The following is a 24082-nucleotide window of genomic DNA, read 5'->3' as shown; positions in this document are numbered from 1 at the left end:
AGTGACCAGACTTTCCATTCCACTGAGCAAAAGGCATTCCGTGCCTTTCGGCGCATTGAAAGTGTGAGGTGGATGTGTGATTGGGTCGAGTAGCGAGAAAGACGATAAATAAACAAGACAAAAGACTGCCGGTGAGAGATACTGCCAGCGGTCCTCGCTTGGGAAAGAAGAGTGAACTACACACGAACAAAAAGAGGCGATGCGGCGAATCAACAAGACAAAAGACTACCGGAGAGATATACTGCCAGCGGTCCTCGCTTGGGAAAGGAGAATGAACTACACATACACAAACAGAGGCGATACGGCGGCGCGGCTGCCGACGAGTGTCCTCTAACACGTTACCGCGCAGGGGTTTCCGGTGGGTATCGGGTTCATGCTGGTGTTTTCAGGATACACGCGCGTACTATCATGAGCAGGAACACTCGAGCACATGGCCCTCGAAACCGTTACGCTGTTGCCGCTGTCAGAAACAAAGTAGAAAGGGCGCCGCGGTTCCGCTAACTGTTGGCACCCGATCCCGCCTTGCCAGCGTTGCTGCAAAGCGGCAGCTGACTGCAAGGCACCGGCCGCTAGCGGATGGAGCGCAGATAGCGGACAGTGCTGTCTGTAGTTTTGCGACAAATGCCGCTGTTAACCTTTTTTTCTATGTGGGCCATTTAAAACGTTGACCAGAAAATATTCGATTAGAACATGCTTGACACACGCGCACCCACATAGAAGAAAAAAAAAAGATAGTAAACAGCGGTATTAAGCGCAGAACTAGAGTCGCCACTGTCCGCAATCTGCGCTCCATAAGCGCCTTATCATCGCTAGCGCCTTTCAATCAGCTTCCGTTTCGCAGCAAAGTAGGTTTCGAGGATATTTGCCATGCGCTCGCGTGTTTTTGCTCATATTGCTCATTATATTATGTACACAGGCTCGACCCAACGTTTAAATGGCGTGGAGTCTCTGGCATACACTAAACACGTGTTTTCAAGTACTCCTCATGAAAAACAAATAATTCGTTCTGCACTTGCCGGTCAGTGTCTCAGCGACAGCAATGCGCGTCTTTACACAATAATTAATTTCGCTCCCCATCCCTTCCTCCCTCCGACCGTCAGCTGCCCTCCCCCCCCCCCCCCGCGCTGCTCCTGGTGCGGACCGCACCCCCCGCACCCCCCTCGCGATGCAACTGCGAACTGCCCCCCCCCCCAAAAAAAAAAAAAAAAAAAAGAAACGACAGGATGTACTGCACTAGCTTCGTGATACAGAAAACACATCGGAGTTCCCGGGTTCGAACCCGAGCACGGCGGCTGCGTTTCGATGGAGGCGAAACGAAGTAGCATCCATGTGCTGTGCGACGTCAGCGCACGCTAAAGATCCCCATATGGCCGAAATTACTCCGTAGCCCTACTACGGCTCCCCTTTCTCTCTTTCCACTTTCACTCCCACCTTCCTCCCTTCCCTTACGGCGCGGTTCAGACGGTTCAGGTAGGTTCAGGTGTCCACAGAACAAGTCTGACAGATACTGCGCTTTTCCCTTCCTATGAACCAGTTATATTATATTATATTATATTATATTATATTATATTATATTATATTATATTATATTATATTATATATAGAAAACGCGCAGACAGCTGTGGTTTTGGCCAGGGCCAGGGTGCGCGGGCGCACGCACTTCAGTGCGCTAAAAACGCACCAATCATGATGAGGTAGGGTGGGTCGCTCGCCCAGCCGTCACTCCTACGGATCCGCCGCTGTCTGAAACGGTTGTCAACATCTATGCTTGTTAACGCGAGTGAAGCTTTCAACTTTCAACGGCGACTTGCTACCCAAATTAGTTTCGTTTTTAGCACATGCACTGCCGCTGCCGCCACCACCAGGCGTTTTGTGCCACTACGACTGAAAAAAAAGAAAAAAAAAAAAAAAAAAAGGGAAAGAAGGGGTGCAACCGAGGTTTATTGGTGCATCCGTGCAAGGTTGGTGCAAGCAACGTTTTAAGGTGCCAGCGCCCACGAAAGCTTGAATACAGTGGTCCTTATTTCGCGTGGTGGCTGTAGCTTTTCTTAGAAGAGGTATGACATCAAAATACTTCTTTTTATGTATCAGCGCTTAGATCCAATTTTGCTTCCATTTTTTACGTGAGCGTATAATCTTTGTCGGCATGGCGACCATTTCACAATCTTGAAATGTGTCAAGAGGCGTCTGGGTCAGCGACCGTTCATGTGTTAAGTACGGCCTGTGTTAGTTTGTTATCAATTGAGCTTTCTCTATCGAAAGCGAAAGTGCTTCACTCGGAGAAAGGTTGAATTTCCTCTGCATACGTGTTGTTTGTTGACGTGCTCACGTTGTGTAGTACTTCAGGTTGAGGGGCAAAGGGTTTCACTGCGCGACAGAAATATATCTACGGAATTTCTTTGGAAATATTGACATTAGTGTCGGCTGTAGTAACCTCACCTAACTTTCAACACGAGGTGTCTGTGAACTAGGCCTAACATTGTGTACCAGTGCAGCGTAAAACAGGCATAGCTTTGCCGTGTCCACCTTACCTCTTGTATTTCCGCGTGCTTTGGAAGAAGTCACAAAGCATCTGTTGATGCGTCACTGGACTCAATTATTCGTTTTCTTCAGCGCCTCGAAGTTATTGACAGCGCAGTGTTTATGCAGTTCTCAACTTGATAGTGTAAAACAAAAGCATAGCTTTGCAGTGTCCACCTTACCTCTCAGTTTCCGCGTGCTTTGGAAGAAGCCGCAGATCATCGGCTGTTGCTTCACTGCTCTCAAATATCATCCTTCGGCGTCTCGAACTTATTGACAGCGCAGTATTTATGCAGTTCTCAACTTGAGATAGTATACATTTGTCACCGTGCCAGCATGCGCTTGAAAAACTGGGTGAACGGAGTAATGCCCAAACACTGCCGTTCGACCGAACGCCTTGCTCTACTTTGCTGTCTTCATCATCTTTTGTTCCTCGTCTCCTCACTTCGTCGTCGTCCTCGCTACTTCACAAGTTACACTGGCGTGAATTCAACGGTTTCACCGTATCTCAACCGCACCGTTGGCGAGTCGTTCGACGTTTCATTTGCTAATATAACGCGTTCAGGAAACATTAATTAATCCAGAAGTTTGATCATAGTCCTGTAATTGCAGCCCTTGGATATATTCTCGTTTCAGTTGATTTGCTGCTGTTATGGCCCTGAGCTGCTGCGTCATAAAACCTCCACTTATTCCTGATAAATATTGCTGCTACCAGTTTTGTGGTTTCATGTGTATGGTCAGAGGTCAGAGAAAAAAATACCAGTCACTGCTTTGAAACCAGTGATTGCATTTGTCTTGTAAACTTCATGTAAGTCATTTTTTTAGTATGCTTTAAAGCAGTCTTCTTATTTTATCTCCTGTGGAGGTACAAATTTTTACCCAGATGTCAGCTAAAAGCACTAAGGGCGTGCGAAAACTTGAGCGTCCCCGCCCGCTGCGGCTAAACTCTGATCCAGACAAGTCTCCATCAACTGTACTCAGTCCAGCAGAGAGTGTGACTATGCTGATTGACGCCAATGGTAAGTTATGGTGTCAGCTGTTAATATTTCAGAGCAAAATACTTGTATGTAGTGTTTTACATAGGGACACCGCATGCCTCCTTGAATGTCTGGCAGCTATTTTGAGGTAGGCAGGGCTCCTGTAACGCTTTGGAAAGTTGGCAGACAGTAGCATGGAGTTTGAGCTGTGCAAATATTCTCTACTATATCCTGATAGTGCAGCTTACAGAATGCTACTTCACACACGATTCAAATTATAAAAATAGTATAGATGCTTACAAAAGTGTTCAGAAAATAAAAATTAAAACAAGGCTTGATTGCTGTGCAGTCTAAGCATGCAGCCATGAACTGAATACCTAATGCAATCTACTCAAGGCATATTTGAATGTGTGGCTGTACATCTAGCAGTGTGCTTCATGTACATCTAGCAGTGGGTTTTAAAAGCTTTTGTAGGCACTTGCACATTTTGTTTGTTAATCATGAACAGTGCGAGTGCAGCATGTCACACCTAGGAGTAAATACAAAATGAAATGGGTTGAAGTAAAATGATAGTCACAGACATTTTCTGTTTAACACTTAACATTGATGCATGTTGTCAAGCATTAAGGCTGATTGGGATATTTGATATGCCATCTAGAATTGTACTTGTCGGTTATTTTCTTATTCTTTGGCTCTTTATGCTTTTATCAGCTCCCTTCCCCTCCCCCCCCTCCCCCTCCACCTCATCTATTGTTACACAATCCTCTGCTAAGTGGTGAAAAAAAAAAAGGGATTAGATTTCTGCCTGTGGTTTCGTTTACCATATGTATTTCATTGCTAGCTTTGAGTGTTACATGTCATTTTAGAGCCACCCTGAAATTTAACCAGCATGCAAATTTATGCTTACTTTTGTGACTAAATGGCAAGTTAGGTTGTGCAGTCCTACTTCTGTCTGCACTAAAATTACTTGCGTAGTGTCAGAATTTTCTAAAAAATTGTGTACAACATGTCAGGTTGAAAGCGTTGCACTGAGGGAGGGAGGGTGTGGGATGAAAAGTACAAGTAAATGCAATTTTCGTAGCTTGTCATTAACACACATTGTCAGTCATTTACCTAATTATGTGGAGGTGTTAAGTCATTTTCACGTGCAGAAGTGTTGCCATAAATGTACTTGTTTGCACAAAGTAAGCTTTTGAATGCGTTTACAGCTCAGTGTGCCGTTACTGATGAAGATGTACTCAAGGAGATTGAAATGCTCCATATCTCGGTGAACAATGGAAACTATGATGCTACCATACTGCCTTTAATTGCAAATGTTTGTGATCTTCTGAAACTGAAGGGTGCTTCCATGGAGTCCTCCTTCAAAGGTATGAACTTTTTGCCTTGCGGCTTTTTCATGTGAAAACTAGGTGGTGCTACAATTTTGGTAAGGTCATAGTATTCATGAAACTGAAGAATGCAAACAAGTTTTATGGCATATATATATTTACAGAATGTATCTTGAATATTACATGCTGTTTTTGTTGACTGTAGGTGGAGGTAGCCTCTATGTGCACTTAGTCTTTTTTTCATTTTCACATGAATATGAATCCTAGCTGCAGTGACTGCATTTCGATTGAGGCGAAATGCAAAAGGTGCCCATGGGTTGTGTAATGTTGGTGCACATTAAGAGATTCCCTTGTGCTTTCACTTAATCCAGAGTCCTCCACTATAGCATACTTATATCCTAAGCCTAGGGGTGTGCAAATATTTGAAAGTTCAAATACTAACAGACTATGTTTATTGTTCAATTCCTATTCGAAAAACTGATATCCGAAATCTTCCGAATGAATCCCGGCCGCAGCTGCCGCTTTTCAGTGGGAGGCGAAAAGCAAAGTGCCTGTGTGCTGTGCGATGGTGCACGTTAAAGGGCCACTGCCCAGGATATGGCATTTTAAACAAACATGCCCAAAGCTTTGATCAGCTATCGGGCATAGTCTCTGCAAAATACCCAGAATTTACCCAGGTCTGCATTCACTGGTCCGTCTCTGACTGATGAAGGATGGGCGGAGACCACTAATTGTGTGAGCTACTTGCTATGCGCTTCTCTCTTGCCTGTTTCACTGTCACGCAGGCGGTGCGCCTGTTCCGAGACTGTTCTGTGTGCTACGCCATTCCTAAAGCCTTCCGACAGACACCATGCCTCCCGCCAAACGCGAAAGAGGAAGGAAGCGATCTTCGGTTTACGGAGGCATGGTGGAGGCTGGATGGTCAGGCAGGAGAGGGAAAACCCTGTGTTAGGGTACAGGAGGAGAGAAACATGACAGGATAGGTTGATCACAATGACTGTAACTGCACTACTCTTTTCAAAAAATGTTTGCTGCTTTGCGTTCCCGGGGAGAAGTAAATATGGGGAGAAAATATTTTCGACTAGAGGGTGCACTGTGGCCCTTTTAAGAACCCCTGGTGGTAAAAATTTCTAGAGCCCCTCCCACTACGGCGTCTCTCTTAGCCTGAGTCACTTTGGGACATTAAACCCCATAAACCAAACCAAACACACCGAAAACGTTGCAGTGCACTACAGTTTCACACCACTGCACGCTTTATCGTAATGCTTGACCGCATTGACTGTGCAATGAAGCATCCTCAAAACATGACTGAGCTGTTGTGTGAAAAAGGGCCTTCTCGAGAATGTGTACTAATCGAAGCACTTGAAGAAACTGGGAAAAAAATTTAATTCTCACTTAGGTTTCATCTTAAATGCAGGGAACCATCATGCAGATGTTTATAAGGTAAGATCACTGTGGTGCAAACAGTTTTCAGTAGTTTTTCTGGCCATTCGATAATTCGAGCTTTTTAGTTAAATCGGACATTCATTCTGGTCCTTGAAAGCTGAATATAGGAACTTTCACTGTATGCAGCAACATATGACAGCTTCACAGTATTGTATGCAGGTCCTTCCTGTACAAAAGACTGGTATATAGAACCCTGTGTAAAATATATATTGTATTTTTCCATACTAGTCTTCAAATGTGTAAATTCTGAAATTAGTAAGATGGACAGTGTTTGCTATTCTTTAATGTTCCACTTTTTTCTCCGTGATCAGATATTCGATTTGACATTTAAAGGCATTTTTTCCCATATCTATATTTTAAAATTGCAGTATTCACACAGCCCTACCCGAGTCACTTCCAGACGTTTAGCCCCACATAAAATATTGTTACTTAGCTGTATTCGCTGTTCGTGATGAGGATGAAGTGCAACAGACTCCGAGAAGACGACGCTGAGGGTTGGGAAATCGGTACTCTCATTAACGTTATTTGTGCGGACAGCTTTCGGACTGTAGATCTTCCACGTAACATCTCTTGGTGGAGGTGAATCTATTCGATCCCCTGTCACAAGCTGGATCTCCGCAGCGGCCACCACGTTGGAACCACCACAATGACTACAGACTCCTCTACCTCTACAGCCGCCGCACCTGCTGTTGTCATGGCCCACCCTCGTGACCCCGGAACCTTTTGTGGGACCGACGACGTCGACGCAGACGACTGGCTAGCCCTATACGAGCGTGTGAGCAAGCACAACAGGTGGGATCCCACACATGCTCACGAATGTAATATTTTACTTGGCTGGGACCGCGCGGGTGTGGTTTTAAACCCACGAAGACGACCTAACATCTTGGGATATCTGCAAACAGAAGCTCCACGACCTGTTCGGAAAGCCTATTTGCTGCCACATCGCCGCCAAGAAAGTGCTCGCCTCTCACGCCCAAACGTCTTATCTCACATCCAAGGCGTCCTGTCTCTATGCCGCAAAGTCTACCAAGGCATGCCTGAGGAGGATAAAGTCGGCCATACAGTAAAAGGCATTGCTGACGATGCCTTCAACCTACTGTTGTGCAGGGATTGCTCTACCGTGGACTCTGTGCTGCAGGTGTGCCGACGATTCGAACAAGCGAAACAGAGGCGCATATCTCACCGTTTCGACCGGCTGCCGAACACAGCTGCTAGCTCCTCCTGTATTGATCTCCCGACTCCTTGACCGCCTGCTAACGACAGCACTGACACGCATTGTCCGCCAAGAGTTTGAGGCAATGACTCCCGCGGCCTCACTGTCGCATACACCCGACAACACCCTGGCTACTATATCACTTATTAAGGCTGTTGTTCGCCAAGAGGTTGCGAATAGGGGCCTCCCTTCTGCCAGCGCCACAGACACCATGGATTCAGGACCTGCCCCTCCAGTGATGGCTACTGCCTCATCAAACGCCGGTTTCTCGCCCCGATATCGGTACCGCAACCCAAATGAATGGCGTACCCATGACAATCGCTTCTGTTTTACTTGTTCTCGCGTTGGCCACATTTCCTGTCACTGCCATAGCCGCTGGTACACGCCATCTCGTCAGTTCACCTATGTCGACCGCCGCGGAGACTATGCCCCTCACTATTCCTCACCTCGCCCCGACCAGATCCGTGCTGACCCTGGTTCCACTCACTGTCCGTGCTGCCAACCGTTTACCATCCCCGCAAACACACGAGGTTCGCGTTCTCTTCTTCCTCGCCGCAGTTCGTCGCAGTCCTATTCTGGCCACTTACAGGAAAACTAGCCAATGCAGCTCCCGGAGGTGACGCTGCATTTATGACCCGGACTGAAAAACCTCTGTTGACCCCGGCCCTACAAAATAACCGTATCGACGTCCTTGTGGATGGAGTTCCCGTTTCTGCTCTAATTGATACAGGCGCCCAACTGTCCGTTCTCAGCTCCTCATTTCGCCGTCGCCTTAAGAAAGTCCTTACACCAGCCGTCTCGTCCATAGTTCGCGTCGCCAATGGTAGCCCTACTGCTGTGGTTGGCATGTGCACGGTGCGAGTTACAATTGCTGACCGTCATGCTTCATTGTTGTTCACCATCCTACACGAATGCCCCCGCGACGTTATCGGCATTGACTTTTTAGCAGCTCACTCTGCCTTTATTGACTGCTCTACCGGCCTACTTCGCTTGGACCTTCTGTTCTGCTCTCAAGACCCCTCCTGCTCACCCCGCCTTCGATCAGCACAGTTTAGCCGCCTTCCTTCTGAAACTGTCGTTTACATCCCTATGTCGCCATTTCCACCTGTCCCAGATGGCGACTATCTCGCTTGTCCCATTACTGATGTCATGCTGCAGCGGCACGTCACCCTTCCTCATCTAATTGTGCACATCTCCCAGAACCGCACCACTCTCCCTGTTCTTAACTTCAGCTTTTCAACTCATGTTCTGCCTGAGGGAATTTCATTAGCTGCGCTGTCCCCGATGATCGTTTGTGCCATTTCAGCTCTGTCTACAGATCATCCAACTGCCGTCCCTGCCAACACTCCCTCGTCCTCCACATCGCTCCCTGATCCGCTTAACAGCATGATTGCAGCTGATCTCCAACCTGAATTCACCGCTGAGTTACACGAGCTTTTTGTTTACCTACAGTGACCTTTTTGACTTTGGTACCTGCCCATTGGGTCAAACTACAGTTGTCAACCACCGCATCGACACCGGGGACGCCAGTCCTAGTCACAGGCGGCCCTATTGTGTTTTGCTTGCTGAGCAACGAGTCATTCAAATGGAGGTCGAAAAGATGTTAGCAAACAACATAATCGAGCCTTCCAGTTGCCCCTGTGCATCCCCTGTTGTGTTGGTCAAGAAGAAGGATAACAGTTGGAGATTCTGCGTTGACTACCGTCATTTGAATAAGATAACCAAAAAAGATGTATATCCTCTTCTGCGCATCGACGACACGCTTGATAGTTTGCACGGAGCCAGCTACTTTTCGTCCATCGACCTTCGTTCCGGGTACTGGCAGATTTCTGTCGACGAGAGAGACCGTGAAAAAACAGCGTTCATCACCCCTGACTGCCTCTATTAATTTAAAGTCATGCCTTTTGGCCTTTGCAATGCCCCAGCAACCTTCGAATGCATGATTGACTCTTCGCTCAGAGGCTTCAAGTGGACCACTTGTTTGTGTTATCTTGACGATGTAATTGTTTTCTCTTCTACATTTGAAAGCCATCTCCTTGGTCTTTTTACAATCCTTTCGCTTTTTCGTTGCGCTGGACTTCAACTAAACTCCAAGAAGTGCAGCTTCGGTCACCGAGAAATCAAAGTCCTTGGTCACTTGGTCAATGCTTCCGGCATTCAGCCTGACCCTGACAAGATTCGTGCCGTCAAAGATTTTCCCACTCCGCGTTCATCCAGCGATGTTCGAAGTTTTATTGGCCTATGTTCATATTTCCGACGATTCGTCCCGAACTTCGCCGCCCTTGCTTGTCCTCTCACCCACCTCCTCAAGAAAGACGTTTCATTCTCTTGGGGGCCTGAACAAGTTGCAGCTTTCTCGAAGCTTATTGCTGCCCTCACTACTCCACCCGTCTTGGCCCATTTCAACCCATCTGCCAATACTGAACTCCGCACCGACGCAAGTGACCATGGCATAGGAGCTATACTCGCTCAGCGGCAACATGACCATACAAGGGTGATTGCGTATGCCAGCCGCCTCCTCTCAACACCTGAACAACATTATTCTATTACAGAGCGAGAGTGCCTGGCGCTTGTCTGGGCTATTACAAAATTCCGCCCTTATTTGTTTGGCCGCCCTTTTACTCTGATAACAGACCATCATGCCTTGTGCTGGCTTTCCTTTCTCAAAGGTCCTACTGGCCGTTTGGGGCGCTGGGCTCTACGATTACAAGAATATACCTTTTCCGTCGTTTACAAGTCCGGCCGGCTTCATCAAGATGCAGACTGTTTGTCATGTCATCCCGTCGACTCCCAGTGAAAAAAAAAAAAAAAGAGAAAGCGAACCTGTCGAGATCTTTTCAAAGTATTGCTGAAGCATATTTTGTTGCCATGTGAATAGGAAAATTGATGGAACCGCAACAAAGTAAACAGTAGGTGTGCCAGGCCACAGATTTTTTTCATATACTGCTTTTAATAGCTTGCACACTAGTCGTGGAATAGCATCTTTATACGTAGCACACTTGTTCATGACTGAAAGAACTTTTTGCATGTTAAGTAAAAAATTTGTTGAGAAAACATAATACTATTTGCTTTTGTGCATCTATTTGCAACTTCCAGGCCTGCTGTGTTCTCATTGTGTGATTTCATTGCTCATAAGTATTATGTTTTCAGCACTTTTGAACGTGCCAGCACCTCTGAAATATTCAACATTGCTTAATGTTGGCTGAGAGGAAAGTAATAAAGAAATGGTGGTCCTCTGGATGTAATGAAATGAGCTTCACCTGGTAAAGCCGACTCTTGATGAATGGAAGTTATGTCAACATGAATGTTTTAATAATTAAGAGTCATCTTGTGTTGCCTGTACCCTGCAACACAACTAGTAATTACACATGCAATTTCACACTTTGAAACACGGATGTCTCTTTTATTAACTATGTGCAAAAGTGGTTGCGGTAAAACATGCTTTTTTTTCATGCATAGAGCTGAAAGCTATACTCATACTCCTAGGTGGGATGCAATAGACTTAAGTGTGACATTTAAAGCTAGTAGCCCACAGCACATCTAAGGTTTTTCTAACCTTGTATTGGCACACGATAGCCTGCCCCCAGTTTCCTTACGTGTCATATAACCCAAACACCAACCAACCAGGTCCTTCTGCACGCTTAATTTATTATGTAGGCTGGTGCAGTAGCTGTAATCAATATTATTTCTTTTTTTCAGATCAGTTGGATTGCTATTTCGTCACTCTGCGCAATGCGTCACGGGAAGAGAGACTTGATGTAGTTGGTCGCCTGAGGCTCCTTGAAGTGATTGAACTGCGTGCAATGGGTTGGAAGTGCAATGAGAATTTGACGGAATATTACAAGCGCAAGCTTGCAGAACTGGAGGTAAGTGTCGTGCTCGAGTGCTAGCGTTAAGGAGCCCTTCTCTGCAAACTGAGCGCACAGCTTATCTATTTTACGCGGGAAGTAATTAAAGCCGGAAATGCTCATTTTGTGCTGATGGTGTCGTTATGTAGTGGATTGTGTGGCTATGGCAACCATCAATGTCTGATTGACTTAAAAGGAACACGTTTTTTTTTTTTTTTTTTTTTTTTTTTGCAGAGAAAATTTTTTGACATGTATTTTCACGTTTTTTTTTATGTCCAACTATCCAAGATTATCCCTCATGTATTAGATAAACGTTTACTAGGCATATTTGAATGAAAGTAATTAGTGCTTGCAATTGAGGTAATACACGAGTGTGATCTCTGTGTGCCGATCTGCATACGGAGCAAAGGCCTTTTTCAGGCTTCTAGCCTTTTGCCTTTGCTTCGATTTCTGTAGCCAGAATAAACCAAATAAATTGAATTCAGTTCAAATGAAAAGGGCTGCAAGTAGCTGTAATCAATTCTAAATTTCTTTTTAACCTGTCTTGGGGGTGATGTAGCTCTTCAGACCAGCTACTGCAGAGGTGGCAGATGAAGCCATCTGACTGACTGAGCTGCATAACAAAGAGGAAACTGAAAGGCATAAGCATTCCAACCCTACTTGTACCCAAGATATCACGAGTTTGTCAAGCCCTATTGTGTTAACACCCATCTTCCACGTGGTACCTGCATGCTCAACAGTGCAGACATGAAAAGCCTTGCTATGACATGGGCTGGGGCTCCCTTGGCAAAGTAACCGTGGTGTGAAAAGTTGTAGTGCTTGTTCGGAAGACACTACTGTTGCTTTCCATAGATGCAGACTCTGCCAGCCAGTCATTACTGATTAAATTAATGTTGGCATTAAAGTGCCACGTGTCTACGTGCCCCTCTTTTACAGCCATGTTGTGTACATACAGATTGAAGCACAGACTTTGGTTCCTTGCCATCTTTTGAAAGCCATCGGGGTTCTCTCAAGCTCAAAAGATTGAGAACCCCTGTTTAAAAGCTTGAGGGAAAACTCAAATTAAGGGGGAAAAGTCAGTTCTGTCAAGTGTTATAGTGGTTGTGGTAATTTTCTTTGGCCGGTTGAGGTTTTTTGACCACACATGTATAGGTGAATTTCATTTGGGGCAAATGAATGGTAGGATGCCTCGTTTGCTTTCTTGAATCACTCTTTATTAATAAAATCGGGTTAACAGTGGCTACAGGCATCCATATTATAGCGCACAGTAAATCTTGCTTCTTCCTTATCAGGGACTGATTTTGGGGTTCACTTGGGAGGGGGTGCTGTTTAGCAGGGTGGGGGTCCCATCTATGTGCACATTTTTTACTTTTTTTTATTGAAAAAAATTATGATGTTCGGTTCATGACTTTTACCTAAAATTTCTTGGATCCACTGCCCCCTTTTGGGAGCATAGTGCTCTAGAGCAATATAGTGTCGGCAGTCTTCCTCCCCTGAGCTGCCGATCCCCCACGGTGATGCAGTGGTTAGGGTGCTCGACTGCTGATTCCAAGGACGTGGCATCGATCCCAGCTGCGGTGTCCACTTCATGACAGCACACAACACACAGAAGGCACGCACTTGCGTCATTTTTGCCAGTGTATACGTGCGCAGGTGTGATCAACAGTTTGTTCTGCAGTCTGCTACTGAGCTCGATAAGTTTATGACATAGTTTGTTTCACACCCATGGAGCCTATTCTTGCTGCAAGCATGCTGCAATGAGACGCAAGCGCTTGCAATGCAGTGGAGATAACAGTGAGCATCTGCCCTTTGGTGGAGAGGGAAGCATAGCGAGATGGCAGAGGCTGCGGGTTGTTGGTGTAGCAGCAGGCTCTTATCGTTCACGTGACTGACAGACTAGTCTGTTTCTTCCTACTTCGCGGTTCTTGCTTCTATGATTGGTTGGATAGCAATGACCCTGTAGAAATAACATCACTGTGGTCCATTTTTGCGGCGCTTTGAATATATGGAAGGATTTCGGGACATTAATTTGCAATTTTCCCAGCAATGCAGCCAGCTTTCTGTGAAAATGCTTGTAATGTTCCTTGTCCATCTTCCTTAGTTTGATGGTTCCCTTCTGTGTCCCTCAGTGAGCTCAGTGCGACTCAGTAAGTTGTCTCAGAGGTAGCAAGTTATCATGCCAACTTGCACAACTATCCACTACCATTCACTCTTAGCGTAGAGGAGTCATCCGGGCTTGATTGAAGCTCTTAGTTGCTTACATCACCCAGTCTGCAAGTCTAGGACGAATACCATGTGCAATTTGAAAGCTGTAGCTTGAAAACCAATAGCAAATTACAGTTTGCTGTTTGTTTAGATCGGAGGCTATACTATAGTGAAGATGTGGTAAGGGAAGGAGTTGTTGGTCATAATTGACAGCTGCAGCTGGTGTGCCCGCAACAAGCCTAGTTTTATTTAGGCAGCTTTTTACCTTGCTACTTAAGGTATATTAATAGCAACAAAATTAAGTTTCCACATGATGGCAGTAGCTTGTAGTGTTATAGACCTTAAGATGTTCGATTGAAATTCTTTAAGTAAGCGGATGAAACTTGTTCCTGAAGTCGGCCTCTTCTTTTTTATGCAGCAGTATTTTGGCTTGCTGTCGTAACGGGTGTCATTGTTAACTTTCTTCAGGGTCATGAGTTCAGCACATACAACTCCACGTCAACCCAGATGGGCTTTTTGCCTCAGCTTCAAGTGCAACCACAGCAGCAGCAGCACACGCTGACACCCATTGCACCGGCAACATCACCGCCTCTGTCACTGCAGCCTACAGAAGTCCTAAAAAGTTCAGGAAAATTTGGCAAGCCAGCAAAGTGAGTGGCAGCCTTCGTCTGATAGTTTTTGCTATTTTTGTTGCAGCTTAACATGCTTTTCTCATAGTTTAATTAAATATTGATGGATTTAGACTATACATGCCTTTTTTATCTTCAATTCAGGATTCCAGGCCGAAATTTTTTGAAAGACGAGATTGTCATTCGCAACTCCGACTCTGGAAAAGGTAGGGAAGTATTTATTTTGACTAGTAAAATATAGCAGCTTATGATCTTAATGCCATGTTCACTTTTTCTTGTCTTAAACAGACTGCGGCTGTGCTTCATCCACTTCGAAAACTTTGCCTTATTTAAAGCACATTTCTTTTTAAACCTTATACAGTTAATCCTCGATATATTGAACCCAGATAAATTGAATTATTTATGATAAACCCCTTAAAAGAAAGTGAGAGATTTTTCATATCGAAGGGCAAGTGGCGCTTCTCCTACTGGCACTGTTTCTATATACATTGAGGGCACAGGCTTGAACACCCAGTGGCCGCACTAGACATATAAAGACGCCGTAAAACCGTGTGCTTAAAGAATGTGGCAAGTGATTTTTAGGAGCCTTGTCTGTCAAGGACATTTTTCATGCTACACAGCTGTCATGTGGGGAAGGCTGGTAGTGTTTCTCAACAGACTTGCTTTGCTTGCAGTGCTGCCGAAGGCGTAGCAAAAATGAACTGTGCCTTCATTTTAGGGAAAGATTGTTATGCCTATAGTGCTCTGGTAATGCTAATAGGCCTCGTATGCCAGGCAGTGGCTAGTTGCAAAGCACTGTTTGCGGTGGCCTCTGTGCATACCAGGCTAGGACTAGTGACACCTAGTGAGCACCATGCTGCCATGCCGGCCGGCGGTGCATCATTTCAGGGCTCGCGTCACTGCAGACCACGTGTACCTGGCATTGGTGCACTGCACTTCTAGATTGCAGGTTATCTTGTTTATTGCTGGGTTTTGTATAGCTGGTTGTCAATATACCAAGCACTTTTTCGTGAATCCCTTGAAGTTTGATTTATCCGGGATCAACTGTATAGATTTAGGCAGATTTGGATATCTTTTGAGGCCTTACAGTATTGTTTGATATAGTGTTCTGTCAGGAATTAAGTTTGGAGATTTTGTCAGTGCTCTTAGGGAAAATATAAAGCCATTCTTGAAACACTTAAGCAAGACTGTTTTTGTCTGAGCTAGGTGGTACTGGCAATTGTGATTATTGTCATGCAGAAAAGAAAGATAGGCTAAGCACTCTTCTTGTACAGTGAGGCTGTGAAGCATCAGAAGTTTTAGAAGTACATAAGCAGTTTGCTGCATTAACTAAATCATCGGTGCTGAATTTAAGACTGAAAATGTCAACTTAGAGCATTCATCCACAGCTCCTTCACTTTTTTGCAGTTTCACACTGTACCAAAAGTTAAAAGAAATGGTTCTTGTGTTTGAAAATGTAGTTTATAACTTACCTAGATGAAAAAGAAAGTTATAGAATGTTATTTGATACACTATTAACAACTGTGATTTAAGGTGTTGGATAGCTTGTAAAAATGTTGTATATCATGCAGCTTTGTCAATTCCGTGATGTTTTGTACTTCCACCAATATGTTGCGACTTTCTTTTTGTTCACATTGGTTTTCATATGCTGCTTGCTAAGTTCATTGTTGTAACTTTTCCTGTGCTCCTGTATGAACACACATGGGACAAAAGCCAGTCCTTTATAATGTGGTAGTTTTGTTAGCATTCAGGCACTGCAGTGGTTTGAGGAAAGTTTCATATCTTAGGGTGAGGGTACATTGCAGATGTCATGTAGGCAATGTGTCGATATCTAGAAAAATTAATACAGTAAAATCTCGTTACTTCTCCTCCTGTTAATTCACATTCTGATAATTTGAACCAGGAGTGCAGTCTCTGCAGACACCCATGTAATCCGCCTTTTTCACAAGATATGGCGCCCCCTGGGAGTGGTTGAAAATTCGTTTGCTACTAGTTCAAAGCGTCGTTGAGAGACGCAGCCACCTGCAAAATGGCGATGTCTGTACATGACAGGTACCGCCATCTGTTGTATACGCTTCGCACCAATATGAACTACACATGGCCCCCGAGATTAGCTCCCGCTGCGCCAATCGTAGAGGCCATGAACTGCGCATGCGCAGCTGGGGCTGGTGGTTTGTTTTCAATCAGGGGAGGGCGCGCATGCGCACAACAGCCTTGTGAAAAAGGCAGATTCTATGCTGTTGAATGTTTGTTAATTCGGACATGGACGGTATCGCTCCGGTGTACTCGTTGCTTTGAGATACACCTGCGCAACCATTGAGCATAAAAATAGACCTCCCCCCTCCCCTTCAAACCTGAATTGCATGGAGCAGTGATACAGGCGCACTTCGTTTGCATTATAGCAGTCAACGATCACAAGTTTACCATTTCCGAAATAGAGTGGTAAAGCTCTGTCGCATAGTTTGTTTCCCTTTCCCTAACTTCACGCCATCCCACAGCTGCGACCGGATGTGCATATCATTTAGTCATGCCGCTTCCTTCGGTGCTTGGCACTCCACTTTTTATTTGTTTCAGGATTGCGTCATACTGTTCTAACGCCTACACATACATATATCTTTTGCGTGCATCCACATACTGCCTCCAATACACTGAAGCCATGCACTTGTCACACGCAGTTTTACTGCATTGCGTGTCTTCAGAACAACGTTTCACCGCCTTGACAGTGTGCTGAGGCATCCTCAAAATGCGATGGTGCCTTCTACTATTGTGTAGCACTGTGAAAACTAGTGGAGACCTTTGTGCTTTTGACATTCTTCAACATTCCCGACAATGTGCACAAAGCCAAGCACTTAAATCGGGAAAAACCATCGTTCTTACTTGGGTGTCATCTTATATGCAGACAACTGCCATGTGGTTGTCCATCGCGTAACATTACAGCGATGCAAATAATTTTGAGCTTCTTTTTTTTTTCAAGGTTCGATAATTCAAACTTTCAGTTAATTAGAACATTTTGTCTGGTGCCGTGAAGGCTGAATTAACGAGAGTTTACTTCTTATATGCAGACAACTGCCATGTGGTTGTCCATCGCGTAACATTACAGCGATGCAAATAATTTTGAGCTGTTTTTTTTTTTCAAGTTTCGATAATTCAAACTTTCAGTTAATTAGAACATTTTGTCTGGTGCCGTGAAGGCTGAATTAACGAGAGTTTACTGTAACCGAAGATATCTTGTTGTCATAGCAAGTGAGTGGGCAGGGGTCTTGGAACAACCTGTTTGATTGCATTGTGCAGCTCCAGCCAGTCGCATCACTTAACCAGCTGTGCTACCTTCACTTTTTGGCCCTGTGTGTTGTGCTGGAATAGTAAATTTTAGGCAGTTTAGCTCTGAAAAAAGGAATTTTTACGTATAATTGCATTAGGGATGGCCAATTTTGTAGATAGATGTTCTATGATTTGCGGGGATATGACATGAAGGGAAAACGATCCTCATCCAGTTTTCACGGGATGCATGCATGCTCCATGCATTCATCTGTTAGGTGTAGTCCCCTTAATTTTGGAAGTGCTATAAATCATATATATATATATATATATATATACATATATATGTTAGCAGGCAACATATTAGCGCTCACTGCACTTGACACCATTGTGTAATAAAGTGAAATCTTTGATAAAGTTTTTAAGAAAGCATTCTAAAGAGCAGTTTGTTATTTATCTGGTTAGATGTGGGGGGGGAAGGGGGTAAATGGATTACTGGTATGTCAGACTCTAAATTGGTTAAAGATTCTCGCGCGCGTGCACGCACGCACACACACACACGCACACACACACACGCACACGCACACACACACGCACACACACTTTTATTACCCTTCATCACTACAGATTACATTCTCGTGCCCGCAGGAGCGCTTGTGGGCGGGCCACGGCAATTGACGGGCGCGTGCTGCACGCCAAAATAAATAATAATAAACTAAGGTACATCATACAATATAGTACATGGCAAAAACACTTTCACGTAGTATGCTGCATAGAATTACAAAACCATTTTTGTGCTTCTCGCTTAACTTGAGCGAGAGACGTCAACTGTACAATTTCATTTGGCAATCTATTAAAGTGGTAGGGAACAGAATAGGCACGGCACCTTTTGTTTTAATTAGTGTACACCTTTGTACAGCATATAAGGACACTTACTGTGTCTCTCAGGGCAGTTCAGTTTATCTATTTATGAGCATATACAGTCTTAGGTATGAGATAATGCATGTAATTGCGTGACATTGGCTGGTGTAGGTGCAATGTGTGTTATCTTATGCTTTACCTTTCAAGTTTTGCTGGCTCAAAAAAATAAAGCTTGGACACATTTAGTGTAAAAGAACTGCCATCTGCTTTGATTTCATGTCTGGTGGTTGTAAAGTTGCTTTATTAGGTTCAGGATCTCACTTAGCCTTAAATGGCTACTCCAGGGGTTTTTGAAGATTATAAATCGGCAGTGGTGTCACATCGCCTAATGTCAGCACTCTCGGCCACTACAAGCTGTTTACACCAAGTGGAACCATTTTAAAAGAGAGACCAGGTTCTTTGTGTGATGCAGTGGTTGTGAAACCACGAAAATCGCCAGAAAAACTCATACAATTACATTGAATAGCTGAAGTAGCAACATAACGAGTTCTTTCATAAAATGTCCGAGGTGATGAAATAAAAGCCTCAGAATTAGGCTGGTAAAGCAGGGAGCTGATATTAATGTGCAGGGCATGTTTAAAATTGCTTAAGCGAGTATGAAATGTCACATAGCTGCCAAGAATACTGCAAGTAATCTGGAATGAGAAAAGAACATGTAGTATAAGTTTAATTGGATTATCTTGACCTTGAAAAGCCTCTGGAGCTGCCCTTTAATGTCAGCATGTAATGTTTTTTTTTCTAGAGGAACAAAAAGGACACTAAAATTGAGGTATGAATGTACATATAGGGAAACTCTTTCCATTGAACAAGCTGCTTTTTTAACTCAAGCTAATATTGGCAGGTACAGGCTACATTACTCTGCAGGTGATGTCAATGAGAGCTCGTAGTATATTGCACTCATGAGTGACTGAAAATGAGATCCTCAGTGCTGTGCCATTCCAGAGTTGTTGCTCCCTGAGCTTTCTTCCTTGCTTCCTGCTCCGCTCTGTGAGGACAAAAATAGTACAGTCGACCCGGGATGTATTGAATTATTGCTTATATTGAACTTTCAGGCTATCTATCCCCTTGAAGATCTCATGTAAAAGTACAGCAGTATTGGTCGGATTTTTCAAAGTTCCGTTCAGCAGAACATTCAGTATATCGAACTATGCGCCGTGCTCCTGCAAGTGGCACTTCCAGGATGACTCTTCGTGCACGGAGTCAGATCGTCTGCACGGTCACCGGCACCTGCTATCAGTGCTAATGCTGAAAAACTGCTTGGCAAAGTGAATGTTGAGTAGGCTTGAAAGTGGCCTATGATCTGCCGTGCTTGTTTTTAGTGCAACACTTCTGCCATGCAGAGAAATCGGCATTCGGTGCACTGGTTGTCATGTGGTGAAGCCAGCCTAGCTAACCAAAGGCTTGTGGTGCTCACGTGGCCTGCTTCGCTGCTGACGGCAACACAGAATTAAGTGCCCTAATTTTTATTACGTTTGCAGTTTACCAGTAAGTCTTGCTAACAATATATCAAACTATTTCGAGATTCCCTTAGATTTTGATATATCTGGGATCAACTGTATACCGATAAGTGCACTTGGCATGGTTAACATGATTTGTCATGATAATGTGCTACTTTTGTTATTGTCTGTCTTTTAAATTGTTTTTGTTTTCTGAACGTAAAAACAAATGAAGCAGTGTTAGGTATACAAGAAAAGTAAATGATCCACAAGACAGTATTAAAGAAGGAAACTGCACGATGACTGGTGCCAGTTTCTTGTCTTCAAGCTCTTTTCATGTCTCTTGTGTTTGTAATAATCTGTTGGGTCACTTTGCAGTCTTTCATGTGAGCATGATTTTGGCATTAGGGTTGGATTTTGTGCTTGTTTGATAGAAGGTAGCTAAATAATTCCTCTTCAGAGTTGGGAGTCGTCATGCATGGAGGTGCTATTTATGCTCGTCAACCTCATGATAGTATGTTGCTGTCTTATGCGGTGTGCATACTCTGATCACAAATTTACCAGAAAGCTGTGTTCTATATTTCCTTTCTTTGGTGGCAACTCTCCACTCCCTACCAGAGTGTTATTCAATGAGATATCAGAAGGGTCACGATTGTGTATCCGTCTTTAGGCTTCTTGGGAACAGAAAAGTGAATGGTTAGTGCATGACGAGTACATATGTGGGTTTGTTTAGATGCAAACGGTGCAGGGGTTACATTTTGGTTTTGTATTGAGGATTTATTGAGTAAAGTAATAAAAGCGTTGAAGGAGATTGATCAGATTGATCAGCTTGATCAATCTTTGTAGCACTACATAATTTTCTTGCATGCAGACCTGTGACTAGGACTGGCACGCATTTATTTTTCATTTTGAGGATTTTAGAACTGTAAGGACATTTCTTGACAGAATTTCAGAGATTCATTGCTATTATACTTTCAATGTCTCGACGTATATAATAAAAAAAAAATTCTATCTTCACTATACGAAGAGCCATCTTCAAATTAGATTAGATCTGCTATCTTTGAAGACTTCATAAATCACTCTTCTTAAAAGCAGTGTTAGAGGAGGTATTTTACCAGTTTTTACTGATTTCATGAATACAATAACTAATCTAACTATTCAGTTTGTTTTATAGAGTGTATGTATAACTTCATAATTTCACAATCATAAATATGGTAAATACAAAGCTTGAAGATATGCATAAATTTATTTTACTGAAGTCATTTTATGCAATTTTGATTTGAAGCTGTTATGAGGGATGCTGATCAGATAGGAGAAAAGGCATCAAAGTAGTTTTTGCCAGCATCATATGCTTTCTTTTAGCGTTCTAGCTGTCTTCAAACTAATATGCAAGTGTGTGTTGTTCCAGCAGTGAACAGATGGGAAAAAGCTGAGTCTAGCCCCAAACTGAATGTTATATACATGGTTAATTTGTAGGCACTTGCGCAAAAATTTTCATAGTTTTCTTTTTACTTAAAAAACGTTGAGCTCGAACGTGTAAAAAGAAACCTTTGTAAAACGAGCAGAAAAAGGCTGATAAAGTTAATTTTGCTCCTGTTATCCACATTGCAAAGGTTGAAAATGTGAAATGGCTGAACTATATGTACACACATACACATATACACAGTACACATGTAGTTCCTTGTGAATACAAACCCTTTTAATATATTGCAGCCTACATTACTATACTGGTACTACAGCTGAGGTTGATCCTTTCCGTGAGAATTTTCTTTTTCTTTTCATTTTTTTGCCATAAAATTTATGCAAGTCAGGGTGGCACCAACATCTGCAACCATTCGATCTGAACACGCACCTTATGACAACTGATAATATATATGGAATTGCCAGAGATAGTAGTGTAGCTTTGTAACAAAGTGGGCATGTTCAGGTTACAAGTGGAGCCAAACAAAATATTCTGGCTTCTATAACTCCACACGTAGTTAGCGTCTGGGAAAGGTCTTTAGGAAGGACATTTTCGGAGTAGGTGGTTCAGTGTTCTGCTGCTGATCTTAACTTATTCGGCACTTTCAGCGAATCACCTATGATCATTTAATTATAATTGAGTATTTGTATGTTTAAAGGACTCTGAGGACAAGTGGAAATTGTCCTGTACTGTTATGGTACCTCATTCTATTCACAAAGTACTGTGCTCAAGGACGCGGGATCGAATCCCGGCCGTGGCGGCCGCTTTTCGATGGAGGCGAAAAGTAAGGCGCGCCTGTGCGCTATACAGTGTCGGTGCACGTTAAAGTACCTTAGGGGGTCGAAATTTCCGGAGCCCTTCACTACGGCGTCTCCCATAGCCTTAGTTGCTTTGGGATGTTCAACCCCACAAACCAAACCAAATCATCTATTGACAATGAAACTGGAGCTTCTATTGTATTGCCTCTACCAGCTAGCCTCGCAAGTAAAATGCTCGCATCAGCACTTGACTTTTGGATGCAGATCCCCCAGAGGATGCGCTTTGTTGGCATTCACTTTTAAGTGCTGGCAATACGTCCTTTTTGTATGGGCATCGCTTGTTTGAGTTGACTGGGGGAAAGATTTTAAATGCGACTTTCTCTTGTGTTTTTTGCTGCCAGACAAATGTCATCCTAGCCAGAAAAGCCAAAGAGTCAATTTTTACTGAACAGTCATTAGGTGGAGTTGTCCTTAGTGACCCTTTAAAACGCTTTGCATAAACTTGAGGCTTGCATTTTGAATTGCTTAGACTCCACTGTAACTTGTGAATTAATGTGAGCTTGAGTACTTTATTACTGCAACATGGATCTATATACATCTTCCACTGCTTCAGTTGGTTTGCTCATTTCTCACTTGGTGCACTGAATCTGATGAGAGCCAAAAGTTCCTTCTAGCACTGTCTGATTTAGATTGTGCTTTTGTTTCTTTGCCTCCAAACACACTGCTTGTCCTCATTGGAAAAAGTGATGGGCATCAAAGGGCGTCGTGTTCACATGATTGAAGAGCTGAGTGACACGGTGATCTCCTTCCAGCGAGGTGACGTACTGCACGGCGTGGCAGTTTGCCCACTGACTCACTCACTATTCCCACACCGGCGCTTGAGCTCCTCTCACCGCAGGAATGTGCCCCTAGCCTGCACACTAGTGCTGCTGATACCCTTAGCTTGTCATGCTATGCTTTTGATGAAACCCTTGGCATGCTACACTGCTGCTAGTCAGCCTTGACTTGGTTCAAGGCAGCTTGTGGACTGAGCTCCTTCCATTCAGCTGGTGCTTTTTGCTGAGCCAGTTGAAAAGGATGTGATTATTGATGTGGTGAATAGGCTGAGGTTATTGTTTAACAAGTGATTTTGTATTTGCATAAAGTATGCAAAAGTGCTCCTCTGGCAACAGACTTCTAATTCACCGTTAGTACACTCTGAGCTTGGCGTAATAAAAGCAGTCTTCTGGGTAGTCAGTTTTTACATTTGATGCAATGTCTTATTATTACAGTGAACTGAGGATGGCTAGATGTCCATTGTGTAGTATTAGCACATTTCTTGGTGCTACTTGCATAAAATTCCTGGTTAAGCCACTAGTAAGCTTGTGTATAGTTTATACTATTGCCCTGCCATATCAACCCAAAAATTTCAGACTTCAGGTTAGAGCATTTCTTGGCTCAACTAAATATTAATGTTGAAAGTAATGGGCTGTCTGATAAAGGAATTCATCTTCGATGTAAAAATGTCACCCTTTAATAAATTTACTGCTAAGAACAAGGTGTACTATTACAGCTTTTTAATATATTTAATATGCCTGTACCTGTATTGGGGTGAAACCTGAGAAATGGACTGCATGAGGAAAGTTTTTTGGTAATTTGGTGTGGATTCTGTAGAGTTTAAGTAACTGCCATATGAGGAAACATTCACAAGGAGATCGCATATGATAGGGAGCAGCATTTATCCTTGTATGTTTTCTTAGTGAATGGTTCTTTAATGGTGCAGTAATGGTGAAAAAGAGGTTCGCTTTAATATCTTGTTACAGAGAAGAATCATGGACTCCAATACAGTTTTTGAAAGTTAAATGTAGGGGTAAATATGTATCAAAGTGCCATTGTTTACGCTTAGTTGAGTACATTTTTGCATGCTAGAAGAATGTGGCCAAAGGAGCATGCTGGCAACAATAGGTAGCATAATGTGGGTCAGCTGGGTACATTCATAAACAGTGTTCCAGTAGGCGTTGTTTTCGGTTGACTTGAATGAGGTGTTCAGAAGTTCTAGCGTGAGGCTGTATCCTAGTGTACATCCTCGTATAGTCATTTTC

General features: G+C 43.6%; 1 protein-coding gene across 4 annotated transcripts in view; it reads left to right on the top strand.

Moving 5' to 3' along the window:
• Window positions 1–1901: 1901 nt before the first annotated feature.
• The window catches only part of LOC146205916 (eukaryotic translation initiation factor 4E-binding protein Mextli-like), a 131643-nt gene continuing 109462 nt past the window's right edge, over window positions 1902–24082 (top strand). For 3 of the 4 annotated variants that reach the window (XM_084590578.1, XM_084590582.1, XM_084590581.1), the window contains exons 1-7: window positions 1902–2057; window positions 3386–3539; window positions 4706–4864; window positions 11184–11350; window positions 14006–14187; window positions 14311–14372; window positions 22746–22817. In XM_084590578.1, the coding sequence (XP_084446704.1) occupies window positions 3404–3539; window positions 4706–4864; window positions 11184–11350; window positions 14006–14187; window positions 14311–14372; window positions 22746–22817 (778 nt within the window). In that variant the 5' untranslated portion in view covers window positions 1902–2057; window positions 3386–3403. The remainder of the gene's footprint in view (window positions 2058–3385; window positions 3540–4705; window positions 4865–11183; window positions 11351–14005; window positions 14188–14310; window positions 14373–22745; window positions 22818–24082) is intronic. The other variant, XM_084590580.1, reaches the window with a different exon arrangement.

Source organism: Amblyomma maculatum, chromosome 1 (assembly GCF_055883805.1).
Source record: "Amblyomma maculatum isolate TAMU_Amacu chromosome 1, ASM5588380v1, whole genome shotgun sequence".
NCBI lineage: Eukaryota > Metazoa > Arthropoda > Arachnida > Ixodida > Ixodidae > Amblyomma > Amblyomma maculatum.
The sequence above is the reverse complement of the archived record's forward strand: the minus strand, read 5'-3'. Positions and strand labels throughout refer to the sequence as shown.